Here is a 17,926-nt window from a genome sequence, read left to right on the forward strand (position 1 = left end):
ACTCCTCGGACTGCTTTCTTTTGGACTCTCTATCATAGGCATGGGTCAGCTCCTTAGAGATTGTCGGCATCTTGTAAGATCGAGAAGCGGTGGTCTGCTTCTCGGAAGCTGCCCGCCTCTAGGCTTCTTTGTACAACTCATATTCTCCCGCCGTCATAGTGACATTGATTCTACCAGTGTCCTCCATCTTCATGCCCCGGAACAGGCGAAGAAGTTTTTCACAGACGGCGCCAAATTGATCATATCCGGAGTCTAAGTCAGATGAAGGTTGGATGAAGTGTCGTTAGTGTTGATGGGGAGGAAACTATGATGTTGCGGTTGCACGAGCTTCAGAGAACAGACCCCCACAAGGCCCAGAAGAACTGCTAAGCCTGAGCTGGCGATATCAGACCTCGACACACACTCAGACAAGCACACAGAATGTTAGAGACCAAGAACCAGGGGAAAAGTCCCCGGAGCAGGCCCTCCGACGCTCAAGTCAGGTACTTTTTTCCCCAAAAAATAGTGTACGAAGGAAGAAGAAAAGTAGACCAGTGTGTGAGTGAGCGTACCTCCGCAAGGGAGAGGACACCCCTTTTTATATGACAATACATACCTTCTGGAGACTGACCCCTGTCAGAGGATGTCGGATGTCAGGAATTGTTGAGTGGTGGAGGACACGTGTCTTTCTTCTATAGACTGGAGGAAGGTTCTACTGGCAGATGATCCCAACCACTAGAATATTCTCTGTCATACAGCAGATATTCTCTGACAGATAGTTATAATTCCCTGACATATTGTCGCGTAGTGCCTCTATCCTACCCGACATGATTGAAACAACCCTGGTCTGTCTGTTGAGTGCTGATGCACAGACTGGTCGGACCCCTTCTGCCGGCTTTTATGGTTCCAACCCCACCGAGAGAGATAAGTTTGCTCACATGGGTCAGCTTGACCATCCTTGATCGACAAAGCCAGGTCGGGTTTGGTCCTGACCGCTCTTCTTGGCACAACACTGGTTTCCCGACCAGGAGATTCCTTTCTGCCTTCAGACCTGAGATGGCCCCGAGCTATCCCACCTCCTTGACTGCCACATCCCTTAACTTCTGACTACCACGTCCTTTGACTTCCGATTGCCACATCCCTTGACTTCCGACTATCAAGTCTATTACTTCTGATTAACACGTCCCTTGACTTTTGACTATCATACCTTCTGACCAGACCCTACTATTATGCATCATATCATGTATCCAAGCTTTCGAAAGGTAAAATGCGGATGCCCTGTCGAGGTGCTTCTTTTGCTATTGATTAGGTGATGGATTTCTTCATGGCGCGAGTAAAACATGCTCTCCTTTTTTTTTTTTTTTATTCTATAAGCCTCGTCGAACTATTTCAACATCGATTTTAGTGTTTACTCGCTGCACTTGTTTTCCAACTATGATTCAGATGAACACCATTCACGGTTGTTCCGTATGGATTATCTGTGACTTGCGTGAGATTTGTATTATTATGCACAAAGAACAAGTTCTTTTCTTCTTCCAAGATTCTGGACTCTAAAAGAGTTACTTTCATTTTGGCAAAAAGACGAATATTCTCGTCACCAGCGCCCTCGTCAGCCCGTCCCAAGATTAACACGGAGGAGATAAATCACGGACGACTACTAACCTTTGGAATAATGACTAACACATAAAGGAGATATTTACCTCGACTTTACCGCTAGAAATTACTTTCATGATCCATAAAATATTTTACGTGATGTAAACTTCATAATTGTCGAGTAAGTTATCGTATGAGAAAAAATCGACTTAGCTCCCCATTTCAACGTCTTGAAGGGCCAATCTATCGGTGCAGTGGTAAAATACTTAGAGAATAAACAATAGAATCCCAATAGAAATGAATATACCGTTTAAATGTATATAAATTATACTTTAAATTTATTTAATAGGGGAGGTCATCTACCTCTAATATTAGTCTTGTGAAATTGAATACTTGAATTATATATATATATATAAAAATAAATGACAGATATCCTGTCCAAGAATAAGACATGAACAGTTCAAGAAAATGCGAAATTATATGCAGAGGACAATAGAGAACAAAATGGAGGTATGAAAGGAAAATATTTAATAATATATTGTTAATAATTATAATAAAAAGTTGATTATGTTCATTTCGCCCTAAAAGCCTGTTCGAAGGGAGATAAATTATAAAATTAATTTATAGATGATTGTAAAATTAATTACAAAGCAAGAGAGTAATTTTTCTTTTTATGATATGCGTTAATCAGGAATTTGATTCTTTACCCCTTAAAAAGTTTTCAATAATACATTGGTAACAAGATCCTTGATCTGTGTCTAAAGGGGGAAAAAAAAAAATCAAATTATACATCAATTTGACGATAACATATGATAGACTTTGATTGTCCTACTGCGAAGTTACAAACAATATAAATAATAACACAAAACAAGCATAAACGTAAGTCTGGGTGGTGTAGTTGGTTATCACGCTAGTCTCACACACTAGAGGTCCCCGGTTCGAACCCGGGCTCAGACAAATTTTAGTTTTATAATTTTTGTCAGATATATACTCTCCTCTGTTGAAAATTTTCATTATTTTTTTTTTGTATATCCAAATTGGAAAGTACCTGATAGGGATACCATCGCTCCTGTCCTCCACAATGTTTTGCTTATAAATTTTGATTTTCTTTTTGTGATGATATTATTTTTCTTTTTGATTTTTTTTTATATTAGTACAATATTTAATGGTATGTTATTTATTTTTATTTAATTTGTTTTTGATGTTGGCTTATAAACAGCATGATACTCTAGCAACTCACATAATAGACTCTAAACAATTATAAAAAAACATCAGTTTTTTTTCCTTTTGAAATTCAATCAAATCTTAATAAAAATAGTATCTATATAAAAATTAAGGGATGGACGATATTTTAAAACTAAAGGGCTCCAAATAACTTAGACAGAGCCTTTGTAGAGAAAACCTAAAAATAGTAGCCTTTCACACAATTCTTTTGAATGCTGTCTCATAAATTGCAAGCATTGTTGTTTTGAGGAGAGGGAAGGTCTATTATTATCGTAGACAACTTTATTCTAGTCCATGATTCAAACTAGTGATCACTACATCAAAGTTCCCTTTCAAAGACTAAGATAGCAATAAGGATGTTGCTGGAATTCAGATACATATCACAACTTTAATGTCATTTTTGTTTGAATAAAGGAGCAAAATAAGTGAGAGGGCTCGGCGGTATGAACGATTCAAATCGCACACTAGGCCAGCTCCTTCGAGGCCAAGCGTAACTTGGCCAACACCAAGAAACTCTGGGCCATCGAGGACTTGGAGATCAAAAATAAGAATTTTCGAACGCTGGTTCAAAAACTGAAGGATACATAGGCGTGTCTGGTTGCCTAACGGGAGGGCAGGTTAGCCGATCGGTCTGCAACGAAGACCCAGCTCAACGCCAAAGATGAAATGCTGGCCAAGTTGAAGGAAGAGTTGAAGGCCTCTTGAGCGGCCTTAGAGACTTATCAGGGAGCTGAGTCGAGCAGGTTCGATCTCATGAAGTAAGTCTACATCCGCTCAGACGCTTTTAACGACAAAGTCGTTGATCGGGCACTCCGTCTATTCGACCTTGCTATCGACGGGATGTTTGATCAACTGAAGGAAGACGGCTACCTCCCCTTTGCTCTGACAAGCAAGGTCATCAGTCGAGACAAGCTGACTGAGTCGCTGTCCGATAATGTTTTGGATTTTTTGGAGTGAGCCTGTTCGTGCGAGGTTTGCGTCTATAGTTTTTTGAAATATCAATGAATGATCGTTCATCTGATAAACCTTTATTTTTTTTTTCCCTTTCTCGTCGTTCGGTATTTTTGGTTTCGACTTGCATTTAGTTCATGCGTTGTCGCGTAAACAAAGTACCTGCACTTTTACCCTTTACCCAAGCCTGACTGGTTTAGTTATACAGATACCTGACTTGCTAATTAACCAACTATAATTCTTGTCTCAGAGCATGCACATTTAATTGCATGAACATATATATGGTTCGGCTATCATAAGAAGCAATCATCTCTGGGGGCTTAAAAATATTAAAGGTAACTCTTCCTTTATTTTCTCCATTACAGAGAAAAAGTATACAATCAATCAGTTAATCTCTAGATTATTAGTCATTGAAGGAGCTTATATTGTTATTTTTTATGTTTCCTTCTTTCTCATACGGACATTGATATTCACCATGCAACATGCAACGTTGGACTAATTTGTTGTGCATACTACATATTATGGTTACATTCTCATTATCTTGTAGACACGACATGTACTAATAATGCATTATATTTTGTTGTACAGAGTAGGTTATTCTGGATTAGATTGTGCTGTGGCAACAATGGTGAAGGGTGAAGTTTCTGAGGAGACTTTGACCCCCTGAGAATGGATTTGGAAATGATGAGGTTGAGAGGAATTCAGTCATAATACCCCCATGTTCAATATTGATATATTTATAGAGTTGGTTTAATATAGGAAAGGGATCTATGGGATATGACGGGTCTCGAGAAAATAGAAACTGCAGAAAGAACCAAAAATTCAGGCAATGATCTTTTCAAGATTGCCAAGTTTCACTGCGCTGCAAAGATGTATGACAAGGTAGTTCAAATAGATGTCAACTGGGTTTTGGCTCAATTATAACTTGTTAATGAAATTTTACAGGCTCTTAAATATATTGATGGTGATGTAACTTTTGAAGACAATGAGGAAAAGCTAGTGAAGTCTCTTAGAGTCTCATTGTGGTTGAATTCAGCAGCTTGCTGCCTGAAACTGAAGGACTTTCAGAGAGCAATTAGATTATGTTCACAAATAAGCATTTATTGAAAGCTCCAGATATTAGATATTGAGTTCTGGAAATTTTTGTTTCTATTGAAAGCTCCAGATATTAGACATTTTTGTTTATATATTGAATTCTGCACTTTTAATGGTATTCATATATAAGTAGGAGTTATACCCTGAATAATTCTCCTTTTATAATTTCATTAATGGAGCTTCTTTTAGTCCTCATTGGGTGTATTCACTTTCAGTTTTTCTTCCTATCATGAACCTTATTTTTGGTCCATTCGTATCATGAAACTTGAAATCATATTTGAATTCTTTTTATCTGTAACTCATCCTAAAACTCCTCTTTTAAGAACACGTCGGAGTTCATCAGTTATTATATTAATCCGCAGAGGCCTGAATAAAACAAAGCACCGCAAACAAGATGAGATTTGTATCCAAGCTTTCGAAAGGTAAAATGCAGATGCCCTGTCGAGGTGCTTCTTTTGATATTGATTAGGTGATGGATTTCTTCATGGCGCGAGTAAAACATGCTCTCCTTTTTTTTTTTACTTTTTATTCTATAAGCCTCGTCGAAGTATTTCAACATCGGTTTTAGTGTTTACTCCCTGCCCTTGTTTTTCAACTATGATTCAGATGAACACCGTTCACAGTTGTTACGTATGGATTCTCTGTGACTTGCATGAGATTTGTATTATTATGCACAGAGAACAAGTTCTTTTCTTCTTTCAGGGTTCTGGACTCTAGGAGTTATTTTCATGATCCATGGAAGGTTGTGATGTAAACTTCATAATTGTCGAGTAAGTTATCGTATGAGAAAAGGATCGACTTAGCTCCCCATTTCAACGTCTTGAAGGGCCAATCTATTGGTGCAGTAGTCAAATAGTTAGGGGAATAAACAATCGAATCCCAATATAAATGAATATACCTTTTAAATGTACATAAATTATACTTTGAATTTATTTAACAGGGAGGTCATCTACCTCTAATATTAGTTTTGCGAAATTGAATACTTGAATTATATAAAAAAAATATGATAGATTAATTATCAAAGAGGGCACCCGGTTAAGAGTAACATATGAACCAGTTCACGAAAATGTAAAATCATATGCAAAGGACCAAAAAAAAAACAGGAGGTATGGAAGGAAATTACTCAATAATATATTGTTAACCATTATAATAAAAAGTTAATTATGTTCATTTTACCTTAAACAGCTCATTTGAAGGAGGTAAAGTTAAGTTGACTAGAAGTGAGAGAGTGATTTTTTTTTTTAATGATATGCGTCAATCAGGAAGGAATTGATTCTTTACTCCTTAGAAAATATTCAATAATATATTGGTAACAAGATTCTGGGGAAGAAATCAAATTATACATCAATTTGACGATAACATATTATATCTGCGAAGATAGAAAATAATATATATAATAACTAAAACAAAGCATAACCATCAGTCTGGGTGGTGTAGTTGGTTATCACGTTAGTCTCACACACTAAAGGTCCCCGGTTCGAACCCGGGCTCAGACAAATTTTAATTTTCATTATTTTTTTGTTGTATATCCGAATTGGAAAGTACCTGACAGGGATACCATCGCTCCTGTCCTCCGCAATGTTTTGCTAATAAATTTTGATTTTCTTATTTTTTGTGATGATAGTATTTTCCTTTTTGATATTTTTTTATATTAGTACAATATTTAATGGTACGTTATTTATTTTTATTTGTTTTTGATGTTGGCTTATAAACAGCATGATACTCTAGCAACTCACATAATATATTCTAAACAATTATAAAAATACATCAGTTTTTTTTCCCTTTGAAATTCAATCAAATCTTAATAAAAATAGTATCTATATAATTAAGGGATGAACGATATTTTAAAACTAAAGGGCTCCAAATAACTTAGATAGAACCTTTGTAGAGAAGGCCAGATCTTAGAGGTCTTTTATTGTACGTTCATGACTCAAACTAGTGACCACTAAATCCAATAATTTTATTGTTACATCAAAGTTCCCTTTCAAAGACTAAGATAGCAATAAGGATGTTGCTGGAATTTAGATACACATCACAGCTTTAATGTCATTTTTGTTTGAATAAAGGAGCAAAATAAGTGAGAGGGCTCGGCGGTATGAACGACGACTCAAACCGCACACCAGGTCAGCTCCTTCGAGTCCAAGCGTAACTTGGCTAACACCAAGAAACTTCGGTCCATCGAGAACTTGGAGATCAAAAATAAGAATTTTCGAGCGTTGGTTCAGAAACTGAAGGATACAGAGGCGTCTCTGGATGCCTAACGGGAGGGCAGGTTTGACGATCGATCTGCAACGAAGACCCAGCTCGACGTCAAAGATGAAGAGCTGGCTAAGTTAAAGGAAGAGTTGAAGGCCTCCTGAGTGGCCTTAGAGACTTATTAGGGAGCTGAGTCGAGCATGTTCGATCTTATGAAGTAAGCCTACATCCGATTGGGCACTCCGTCTATTCGACCTTGTTATCGACAGGATGCTCGATCAACTAAAGTAAGGCGGCTACTTCCCCTCCACTCTGACAAGCAAGGTCATCAGTCGAGACAAGCTAACTGAGTCACTACCCGATGATGCTCTCACTACCCGAAATCAGCCAAGGCCTGAGCTTTTATCGCCGTTCAGGGTTTATATTGAATATCAAACTCGCTGAGTTTAGTTGTCTATTTGATCAGCCGCCCAGATACCTCTAGGTTGAGCAGGACTCTTCCCATGGCACTGTTGGTCATTACAATGATCGGGTGAGCCAGGAAGTACGGACAAAGTCTCTGAGCGGCAAGCACCAAAGCGTAGGCTAATTTTTCAAGACCAGTGTAGCAGGACTCGATATCTTTCAATATATGGCTTAAAAAATACACGGACTATTACTCATGGTCGTTCTGCCTAACTAATGCCGACCCGACCGCATACTCGGTCAATGACAGATAAATCCAAAGTGGCTCTTCAACACTCGACTTAGTTAAGATATGCAAGGAGTTAAGATACTCCTTGAGCTCTTCGAACACCCGGTCGCACTCCGTATCCCAATGAAATTTAGTCGCTCAGCGGAACACCTTGAAGAACGGCAGGCTTCGGTCGTATGACTTGGATATGAATATGGATAATGCGGTGATCCGTCCAGTCAACCATTAGGCCTCCTTCAAGCTACACAACGGTGGCATGTCTTGCAAGGCCTTGATCTTGCTTGGATTTGCCTCAATCCCCCTTTCGGTGATGATATATCTGAGGAAGCGTCCACTCTTAGCGCCAAATAGACACTTACTTGGGTTTAGCTTCATCTTGTATGTCCTTAAGGTTTGGCATATTTTCTCGATATTTGCACATAGATCAGCAGCTCAGACTAACTTTATTAATATGTCGTCGACGTATACTTCCAAGTTGTGGTCGATCTGCTCCCGAAACACCTTGTTCATGAGCCTCTGATAGGTGGCGCCGGTGTTCTTCAGTCCGAACAACATGACGTTGTAGAAGAACGTTCCATCGGTCGTGATAAAGCTAACATTTTCTTGATCCTCTTTGGCGAGTAGTACTTGGTGGTAGCCTTGATACGCATCAAGCATGCAGATCAGCTCGCAGCCTGCCATAGAGTCCACCATCTGGTCTATCCGGGACAGTGGGTAAAAATCCTTCTGGCATGCCTTATTTAAGTCACGAAAGTCGATGCAAACCCACCATTTATTGCCCGGCTTGGAGACGAACACCACATTAGCGAGCTAGCTCAGAAATTGGACTTTACGTATATGATCGGCCTCCAGCAGTTTCTCTATCTCCGTCTGGATGATCAGGTTTTTCTCTATACTGTAGTCCCTTTTCTTTTACTTCACCGACTGAGCGTCCGGTTGGACATGAAGCTCATGTTGTGTTACGCTCGATGAAATTTCGAAGAGCTCGTGGGTTGACCAGGCAAACACGTCATGATTCTGCCTAAGGCGGGCAGAGAGCTCTGCCTTTTTCTTGTTCTCCAGATCGGCGATAATGAAGGTGGTCGCCTCCGACCAGTTCGGGTGGATCTAGACCTCCTCTTTTTCTTCATAAACTAGCATAGGGGGCTTCTCAAGGATGGGGTTAACTTCTAGGCATAGGTTTGTCGGAGCGGTCCTTGCTTCTGATCTGACCATTTCGACGTAGTATCATCGAGCAGCCAATTGGTAGTAGGTGGACACTACCACTCGAAACTCATTAATGGTCGGTCGACCTAATATAACATTGTAGGTCGATGGTGCGTCTACCACAATGAAGTTTTTGTGATCCTCATCCTCTTCAGGGGCTCGTCGTCTAGTGAGATGGCTAGCTTGGTCTATCCAATCGATAACATTTTGTTGCCTGTGAAGCCATAGAGCGGGATCGTCATTGACAGTAATTCATCCTGAACGATTTGTAGCTGGTCGAACACCTTTTTGAATATGATGTTCACTGAGCTTCCTATATCAAAAAAAGTTCGATGTATGGTATAATTGGCGATCACCACTCGGATGATCAGTGCATCATTATGAGGGACCTCCACTCCCTCTAAATCGCTAGGGCCGAAGCTGATTTCGGGTCTTTCATCTCTCTCGCCGCTGCAGCTAATAGTGTGGATCTCGAGTCACCAAGCATGTGACTTCCTTGCCCGGTTGAAATCTCTACCGGTCGGCCCATCGACTACCATTCCTATTTCTCCCCGAGTGGTGTTACTCCGGTTCTCTTCCTCCCACGTCGACGGTTTGTTCCGCTCGGTAGAGACTCGGGCAGGAATTGTATTGCTCCCATGCTAAGGTCGATGGTGGCGTGGTTCGATTGTTGTCCCTGTTGGATCGAGTAATTCGCTAGAGGGGGTGAATAGCGATTTAGAAAATTATCGTAGAAAATCAAGTACGCAACGGAAAGATAAAATCGAGAACAGAACAATGCTAACACAACCAATTTTACTTGGTTCGGAGCCTTCATCAACTCCTACTCTAAGGTCTATACTCGTTAAATGCTTTCGTTGGGCAATCCACTAGCAGTTCGAAAATGTGATTACAAAATTAAGGTACAAGAACTTTGGAAAAGAAATACCGACAACAATAAAGGAAATAAAAGGCGACACGTTGTCAGAATAGCTTCGTAGCATCGCAGGAGCACAGCACAACAGAGCAAGCGTTGGAAGATCTTGTTGTGAGTTGTTCTTTGCTTCAGGGCTCACCCTCCGTATATAGGAGGCTCCGGGCGCCCGGATCCCTTCCAGGCACTTGGACTCTGACGTAGCCCAGCCAACCAGAGAGCTCCATGTGGCGAAGCGACGAAGTGATATAATTTGCATTCCGGGTGCACGGACCCCATTTTCCAGTAGCTTCAACTCCCTGCAAGAAAACGTTAGTTCGAAGCACAATGTAAATTATATCACCCTGCAAAATAATGTGTTAGAACAGTTATGATAATCAAACATAGTATTAATTAGATTCCGTCTCACTGAGACTGGAATCTAGTCAAGATCTTAATTTAGAGTTTCGAAATGGTTCTAAGTTGGATCGGCACCTAAGTTCCCTTCCCAAGAACGTGTCCTCAGAGTCACTCCCCTCCAGTGACTTACCTTAACTTACCTGCCAGACGTCCGGTCAGCCCTTCGACCCGTCTGGAGTTCGTGCCAAATATCTGGTCAGCCCATCGACCAGTCTGGACTTCGTGCCAACTATCTGATCGACCCGTCGACCTAGCTGAGTTTTGTGCCAGACATCCGGTCAGCCCGTCGACTTGTCTTGACTTCGTGCCAACTATCCGGTCGGCCCGTCGACCTAGCTGGACTTCTTCTGCACACTTGGTCATAGCGTTAAATCAGAATGAAACTAACTTAACCTATTTTGTCATTCATCAAAACCTGAGTTAGATCATTAGTGTTAACTGCACCAATAGTCCCGTCTTCTTCCCATCGACCGGTTGATCATCGCCTTTGTCGCCAATCAGGTGATGGGGATTGACGATGATATCTTCGCTGGGCCGGTCTGCTAGCTGCCAAGTCATAGCAGTCACGGGTGTAGTGCGTTGCCAACTGGTGGAAGGAGCAGAACATAGACATCAACATCTTGCCATTTGCAGCCTTTGGATGAGCGGTCGCAACATGCTGCATGGCATGTGTCCTGGGCTTATTTGGCAGGGCTCCTGATTGAGGCCCCTTGGGGGGTTGATGGCTGCTCGGCTGTCGCCGTTCAGACATTCCGACGGGCCCGGCAAGCGTCTCCTTCTTCCTTGCCGCCTGGGCTTCTTCCACGTTGATGTATTCATTAGTCTTCTTTTGCAAGTGGCCAAAGTCCTTCGGCAGTCTCCGGATGAGCGACGGAAGAGCTCTCTTTCGGTGAGCCCTTGGGTAAAGGCGTTTACCAACACATCTGAGAAGACCGCCGGATGCCCATCGTCATCTGATTGAAGTGCTGGATATAGGCCCTTAATGGTTCTCGAAGCCCCTGCTTCAACGAGAATAGGTTCACACTCGTCTTTTGGTGGCAGCGACTGCTAGCGAAATGATATAGGAAGGCCGCTCGGAAGTCCTTGAAGTCGTGGATCGAGCCGCTCAGCAACCGTTTGAATCAACGTTGCACCGATCCAGATAGCGTGGTGAGGAAGACTCGGCATTTCACTCCATCCGTGTATTGGTGAAGTGTGGTCGCGGTATCAAACTTGGCTAAGTGGTAGTTGGGGTCGGTCTCTCCATTATATTCTCTGATCGTCAGTGGAGTGTAATTCTTCGGTAGAGGGTCATTTAGAATCCCCTCCGAAAATTGTTGATTGACCCATTCGAGTGAATTTTCCTTTCTGAGTGCCTTCCTTTTCCTTGCATCTCGAGTGGATGCCTCTTCCGAGGATGATCCCCGATCTCTTTTCGCTCGGCCCCTCTCTTCCGCTGGAGTCCATAACGGTGCTTGGTGGAATGAGACCGACGCATGAGGAGCTTCCCCATAGGTGTCAATCGGCCTCTTGTTTGGTTCCCGAATGTCTCGATCCCCTCGCTCAACCTCAGTCTGCCGTCCTGCCGTGGAGGTTGCAGGCTCCTACGCTTGATGTTTGGACAGTGCCTGCTAGAGCTCAACCAACGCCTGTTGTTGCTGTTGTTCCACTATCTTTGTCATTTGAGCCTGTATCAGTGTGTCGAGTTCCTCTTGCATCAGCATCACCGTTGTAAATCGTCCAACGTCTTCCATTTCTCGTTCGAATGTAGGTTATATTCCCACATATGGTGCAAAAATGTTCCTGTCTAAAAGTGTGAAGTTAGAAAGTCAGGGAGGTGACAGTTCTACTAATTGTACGAAAACCTCACTCCTCTCTACAAAACAAAACTAAACTAGGGAAGGGATCCCGGGCGTTGGCCCTCCAACGCTCAAGTTAGAAATAGAAGAACAGAAAGTGAAAGCACTAAGGGCCCAGATCAATCTTACCTTTCTTCCTCCCTATCATACTCTTTTATACCTATTTTAGTGACCCTTTATATGCCCCTGTCTAATGATATAAATTGCAGACAGAAGATATCTTTGTCTTGACTTTTTCGCATTCAATAATAAATGGAGTGTTTTCTTTTGTTTTCTCTCTCCCTTATTAAGTATTCATCTTTTCCTCTTTTATTATATCGGTTCATTACACAGTCAATGACATACCCCGAGCAGGACGAGTGGCTCGCTCGACCCGCTCTCCTGTTGATCGGGGTGACCAGACGTTGTTTCATCCAGACGGCCAACCAGACTGCGGTTCCTCCAATCGGCCTATGTAGCCCCCTCTCGCTCGGGCAACGCGATTGAGCCTTTGAGCCCTGACGTGATCGTTTTGACTTTGACCTCCACCGTGACTATTGACCTATGTCAGATAGGCTCTTCCTTACCGCCGCATCAATGCACAAAAAAATAAGTTCTTTACTTCTTTCAGGGTTCTAGACTCTAGGAGTTACTTTCATGATCCATGGAAGGTTGTGATGTAAACTTCATAATTGTCGGGTAAGTTATCATATGAGAAAAGGATCGACTTAGCTCCCCATTTCAACGTCTTGAAGGGCCAATCTATTGGTGCAGTAGTCAAATAGTTAGGGGAATAAACAATCGAATCCCAATATAAATGAATATACTTTTTAAATGTACATAAATTATACTTTGAATTTATTTAACAGGGTGGTCATCTACCTCTAATATTAATCTTCCGAAATTGAATACTTGAATTATATATATATAAAAAATGACAGATTAATTATCAAAGAGGGCACCCTGTTAAGAATAACATATGAACCAGTTCAAGAAAATGTAAAATCATATGCAAAGGACCAAAAAAAAAAACAAACAGGAGGTATAAAAGGAAATTATTCAATAATATATTGTTAACAATTATAATAAAAAGTTGATTATGTTGATTTTACCTTAAACAGCTCAGCTCATTTGAAGGAGGTAAAGTTCATTTGAATGAGGTAAAGTTAAGTTGACTAGAAGTGAGAGAGTGATTTTTTTTTTTTTTTTAATGATATGCGTCAATCAGGAAGGAATTGAATTGATTCTTTACCCCTTAAAAAATATTCAATAATATATTGGTAACAAGATTCTGGGGGAAGAAATCAAATTATACATCAATTTGACAATAACATATTATATCTGCGAAGATAGAACATAATATATATAATAACTAAAAACGAGCAAAAACATCAGTCTGGGTGGTGTAGTTGGTTATCACGCTAGTCTCACACACTAGAGGTCCCCGGTTCGAACCCGGGCTCAGACAAATTTTACTTTTCTAATTTTTGTCAGATATATACTCTCTATCCGAATTGGAAAGTACCTGACAGGGATACCATTGCTCATTCGCTCCTGTCCTCCGCAATGTTTTGCTTATAAATTTTGATTTTCTTATTTTTTTGTGATGATAGTATTTTCCTTTTTGATATTTTTTTATATTAGTACAATATTTAATGGTACGTTATTTATTTTTATTTGTTTTTGATGTTGGCTTATAAACAGCATGATACTCTAGCAACTCACATAATATATTCTAAATAATTATAAAAATACATCAGTTTTTTTTCCCTTTGAAATTCAATCAAATCTTAATAAAAATAGTATCTATATAATTAAGGGATGAACGATATTTTAAAACTAAAGGGCTCCAAATAACTTAGATAGAACCATTGTAGAGAAGGCCAGATCTTAGAGGTCTTTTATTGTATGTTCATGACTCAAACTAGTGGCCACTAAATCCAATAATTTTATTGTTACATCAAAGTTCCCTTTCAAAGACTAAGATAGCAATAAGGATGTTGCTGGAATTCAGATACATATCACAGCTTGAATGTCATTTTTGTTTGAATAAAGGAGCAAAATAAGTGAGAGGGCTCGGCGGTATGAACGACGACTCGAACCGCACACATAGATTAAAGGCACAAACACAATAGCAGCATAGATTATCGACTACAGCTTTTCCCGCACATAATAGAGAGCAAAGCCTTGGCTCTACTACTGTACATGTAATGTAATATTTCAGCTCAAAAGGATCTGCTCCAACTCCTGTCAAATTATGCTACTTGCAAGGCTTCTCGGCTTTTGATGTCCAAGACCCTGTACAATGCTTCCTCCACGACCTGCATAAACGAGCTCAATTATGTTTATTTGCTATATACATATATATACTATTATTGAACGAGTATAAATAAACTCTTATCAACACTTTTATTACCTTATCAGGAGTGGAAGCGCCTGAGGTGACGCCGATAGTTATTGGTCCAGCAGGAAGAAAATTCTCTTTCTCTACAAGCTCCCCGTGCTATTTGTAGAAACAGATGAGGTGATAATTAAAGCGATGGAGTTCATAATACAAACTGGTAAAATGTTGTTTGTGTGTATGACTTACGTTTAACTTGTAGGTGATCTTGTTTCCTGGTCCAATTCTCTGTTCATTGTCAATCCAATAAGATGGGATTCCCTTGAGCTCTGCAATTTCTTGGAGATGTGAAGTGTTGCTGGAATTCCAACCGCCGACGACGAGGATGAGATCAAGTTTCTCTTGCACCATCTTGAACATGGCGTCTTGCCTTTCCTGAAATAGTGCAAGAAAATGATAGGAGGGGCACTGAATCAGTAATTCAATTGAGTACCAAAGGCAGGAGAAACTCCAATCACAAGAAAATATTCTTTCTCGTTTCTTCAAATTTAAAACTAGAAGTATATTGAGAAAATCACATTTAGATATCTCAAATTTGAAAGAGGCACTTAAGAAATAAGGCTTCATTGTAGGACCTAATTAACTTTATTTTCGGTCCTAAAGAATGATAATCAATTTGAAAGAAAATGAAAAACAAGCCAATGGACCATGCTTAATCGCGTGACAAGACAAGATCGTTCAAGGTTATTGACAATAGTCCTAGTGGAGTCAAAATCTTATGAAAGCGAGAAGACTAATTCCTCACTTCCAAATAAATTGCAGTACTCTAACTTGCAAAATCTAAAGAGCAAATAAATGGTAAGATAAATGAGGGTTAAAATCTTGGTAGACGGCTTACTGTATCCTTAAAGCATATATAGATTATGCATCAAGGTTATTGGCGAAATTGTACAAAATTTCTACAGACATTAGAGAAAAAATTGACAACAATATTCAGAAAAATAAAAGATTTTTTTTGCATTTTGACATTATGATTTAAGGGGAACAAGTTAATTGTAAGAATTTAATAATATAGAAGCAAGAACACAAAAAACCACAGGTCAACAGTTTGAATTGAATTTACAATTTGAAAAATATATAGAAAAAAGACAAACTTTCAATAAACACACCTGGGTAGCATCACATATGGTGTTGAAGCTGACAAAATGATCATTGAGGTTTTCTACACCGTGTTTTCGCATCATGGTTTTCTCAACTAATTTACCTGAATTCTCAGAGTTTAGTTGAAGAGTAAACTTACAATCGGATAGAAACTTACAATTGGATAGAAACAAAACACATCGGAAATATTTAACTTACCTATGTCCTCTGTTTCACCCTTTAGCATCGTAGTTTGATTTGCAATGCCGACTTTAACTAAGTCGACATCTGGATCAAATCCCGCAGAAACAGCAAATTTAAATTTCTGTAACACGTGAATACGTTGTTAAAACTTTCCTTCTTTTGTGCAAATATTACGAAAGAAGAGAGTCAATATACCTCAAGAAATGCTTCTTTTGTTGAGCTAGACCCATCTAATTCCCCACCAAGAATGTAATCACACACATACATTGCCTGTTTTTAATATAAAAAAAATGGTTATATACAATGTTCATTTATAAATAACATTCACATCAAAAGATCATTGCTTAACGTATCATTACCTCAGCCATGTTCTTTACGACAATATATCTTCCTGCAAATGAAGCTGTTGCAATAGTCTCTTCATGTGAATATTTACCATGTATGATTGAAGTGTAATCACCCTTCTTGTGCTTCTCAACAGTGTTCCAGACCTTTAATGGAAATTAATACATATTATTGGAGAAAGAAATATTTAAGGGGAAATACAATTCCAAGTCCCTTATTGTCAGATAGAATGGGAAAAAAAAATTACCTTTGAAACCCATGGACAAGTAGTATCAACTATCTGGACTTGTTTTTCACTCAAGAGGAACATTTCATCGATAGCAGCTCCAAAAGCTGGTAAAATCACAACATCACCCTTGTCAACAACCTCAAATTTTTTCTTGCCGTCCTCAACAGGAATATTTTTGACGTCCATTTCTTCCAATCTCTGCGACATTTAGAACAGAATATAAGCAATCTCATAGAACTGAAAATTTATCAATGCACAAGGAAACTAACTTAGAAATAAAAGAACAACCAAATATTCATCTAGTGAAATATTTCTTCAAACAGAAAAATAAGTATTAGCTCTGTCAAAATAAGTATTCATCAAGCTTCTTTTGACCACTACACATAAAATTACTGGTAAAAGCAACAGTGAATGTTAAACCCAACATAGTATCTTGAAGATTCAAGCAAAATTATATGCTTTCATACTCTAGAACCTAGTATAATAATTTCCCTACCACCGAGCTCAAATTTTTACTGTGTAGTATTTCTGTTTCTTTGGCTAGCTCAAGAATATAGGAAGTTCGCTATTTAATAAAGAAAATTTAGGAAGCCATCAAAATAAATAGGAATAGGTAAGAATCAAGATTATATATTTGAACAAGCTAACTTTTCCCCTTTTTGGAGAAAAAATTGAATGAGATTAGACAACTAATAGATAGGAACAATCGCAAACCTTGTTGACCGTGGGATTGTGGATGATTTCGTTGGTAATCCAAATATTGTCTTCTGGAAATTGCTTCCTCGCCTCGTAAGCAATCTGGACTGCTCTCTCAACTCCCCAGCAGAACCCATAGGCCTCCGCGAGCTTCACAGTCACGTCGCCCCAAGTGTACACATTATTGTTCTCCTTCAGCGTCTTGACAACATCGCCTGAGATCACACAAACCCTAACCGGAGTCAGAACCCCAATTATCCCACAGGCAGCAACACCCACACAGACACACATAAAAAAGAGCCCAAATCCCTAATCTTACTCGTGTACTCCTGGTCCATGAGCTCGAGTGTCTCCTTCTTGTGCCCAAACCCGCGTCGGTTGTAGTTTTCGCTTCGGGTGAGGTTATGGCGGAAAGCCTTTTTGTCGAAGTCCGGCTCGAGCGCGTTGTCGCCGCTGCAGCGGACGGTGATCGGCATGCGCGCCTTCGGCGCAGATCGGACGCGGGAGGGGATGGCTAGGCTGGAAGAGAAGCGCGCGAGCTGCATCGAGATCGCCATCGAAGAGGAAGAAGAAGAAGCGACGACGACGGCGAGAGGCTCAGTGCGGGAAAACGGCACACCTCGCTCGCCCTCTATTTAACGACTCGCTACGAAACGGATCCGACTGGAAAGTGGGGCCCGATCCCCCAGTGCCGTGCCTCGCGAACCGTTTCAGCCGAATCAAACGGTGTTCTAATTTGACACGTGTCCCATTTGTGCAGTTTTCTTTGAAAATTGATGTGGGCCAGTCGTCAAGGACGCGCGACGCCAGTTGACTTCCTCAAGGGCAGCGGACGATCCACGCCGTTGACCGTGGAAGAGTTCCATTTTTTTGTTAAAAAAATAATATTTTCAAATTCTTCTTT

General features: G+C 40.2%; 1 protein-coding gene and 3 non-coding genes across 4 annotated transcripts; 3 read left to right on the forward strand and 1 right to left on the reverse strand.

Annotated features, from left to right (window-relative positions):
* Nucleotides 1-2,455: 2,455 nt before the first annotated feature.
* TRNAV-CAC lies at nt 2,456-2,529 on the forward strand. The gene has a single exon. It is a non-coding gene; the product is annotated as a tRNA-Val (tRNA).
* Nucleotides 2,530-6,264: 3,735 nt separating this feature from the next.
* TRNAV-CAC lies at nt 6,265-6,338 on the forward strand. The gene has a single exon. It is a non-coding gene; the product is annotated as a tRNA-Val (tRNA).
* A 7,123-nt stretch (nt 6,339-13,461) lies between these two features.
* On the forward strand, nt 13,462-13,535 carry TRNAV-CAC. The gene has a single exon. It is a non-coding gene; the product is annotated as a tRNA-Val (tRNA).
* A 508-nt stretch (nt 13,536-14,043) lies between these two features.
* LOC122046262 (4-hydroxy-3-methylbut-2-enyl diphosphate reductase, chloroplastic-like) lies at nt 14,044-17,644 on the reverse strand. The gene is made up of 10 exons (XM_042606873.1): nt 17,342-17,644; nt 17,041-17,237; nt 16,345-16,524; nt 16,112-16,243; nt 15,948-16,022; nt 15,768-15,873; nt 15,578-15,672; nt 14,658-14,843; nt 14,484-14,570; nt 14,044-14,388 (listed from the first exon to the last, which is right to left on the reverse strand). Exons 1-10 carry the CDS (start codon nt 17,577-17,579, stop codon nt 14,323-14,325), a joined length of 1,362 nt encoding a protein of 453 aa, XP_042462807.1. The 5' UTR covers nt 17,580-17,644; the 3' UTR covers nt 14,044-14,322.
* Between the last annotated feature and the right edge of the window lie 282 nt (nt 17,645-17,926).

This window comes from Zingiber officinale, chromosome 2B (genome assembly GCF_018446385.1).
Source record: "Zingiber officinale cultivar Zhangliang chromosome 2B, Zo_v1.1, whole genome shotgun sequence".
Classification (NCBI taxonomy): domain Eukaryota; kingdom Viridiplantae; phylum Streptophyta; class Magnoliopsida; order Zingiberales; family Zingiberaceae; genus Zingiber; species Zingiber officinale.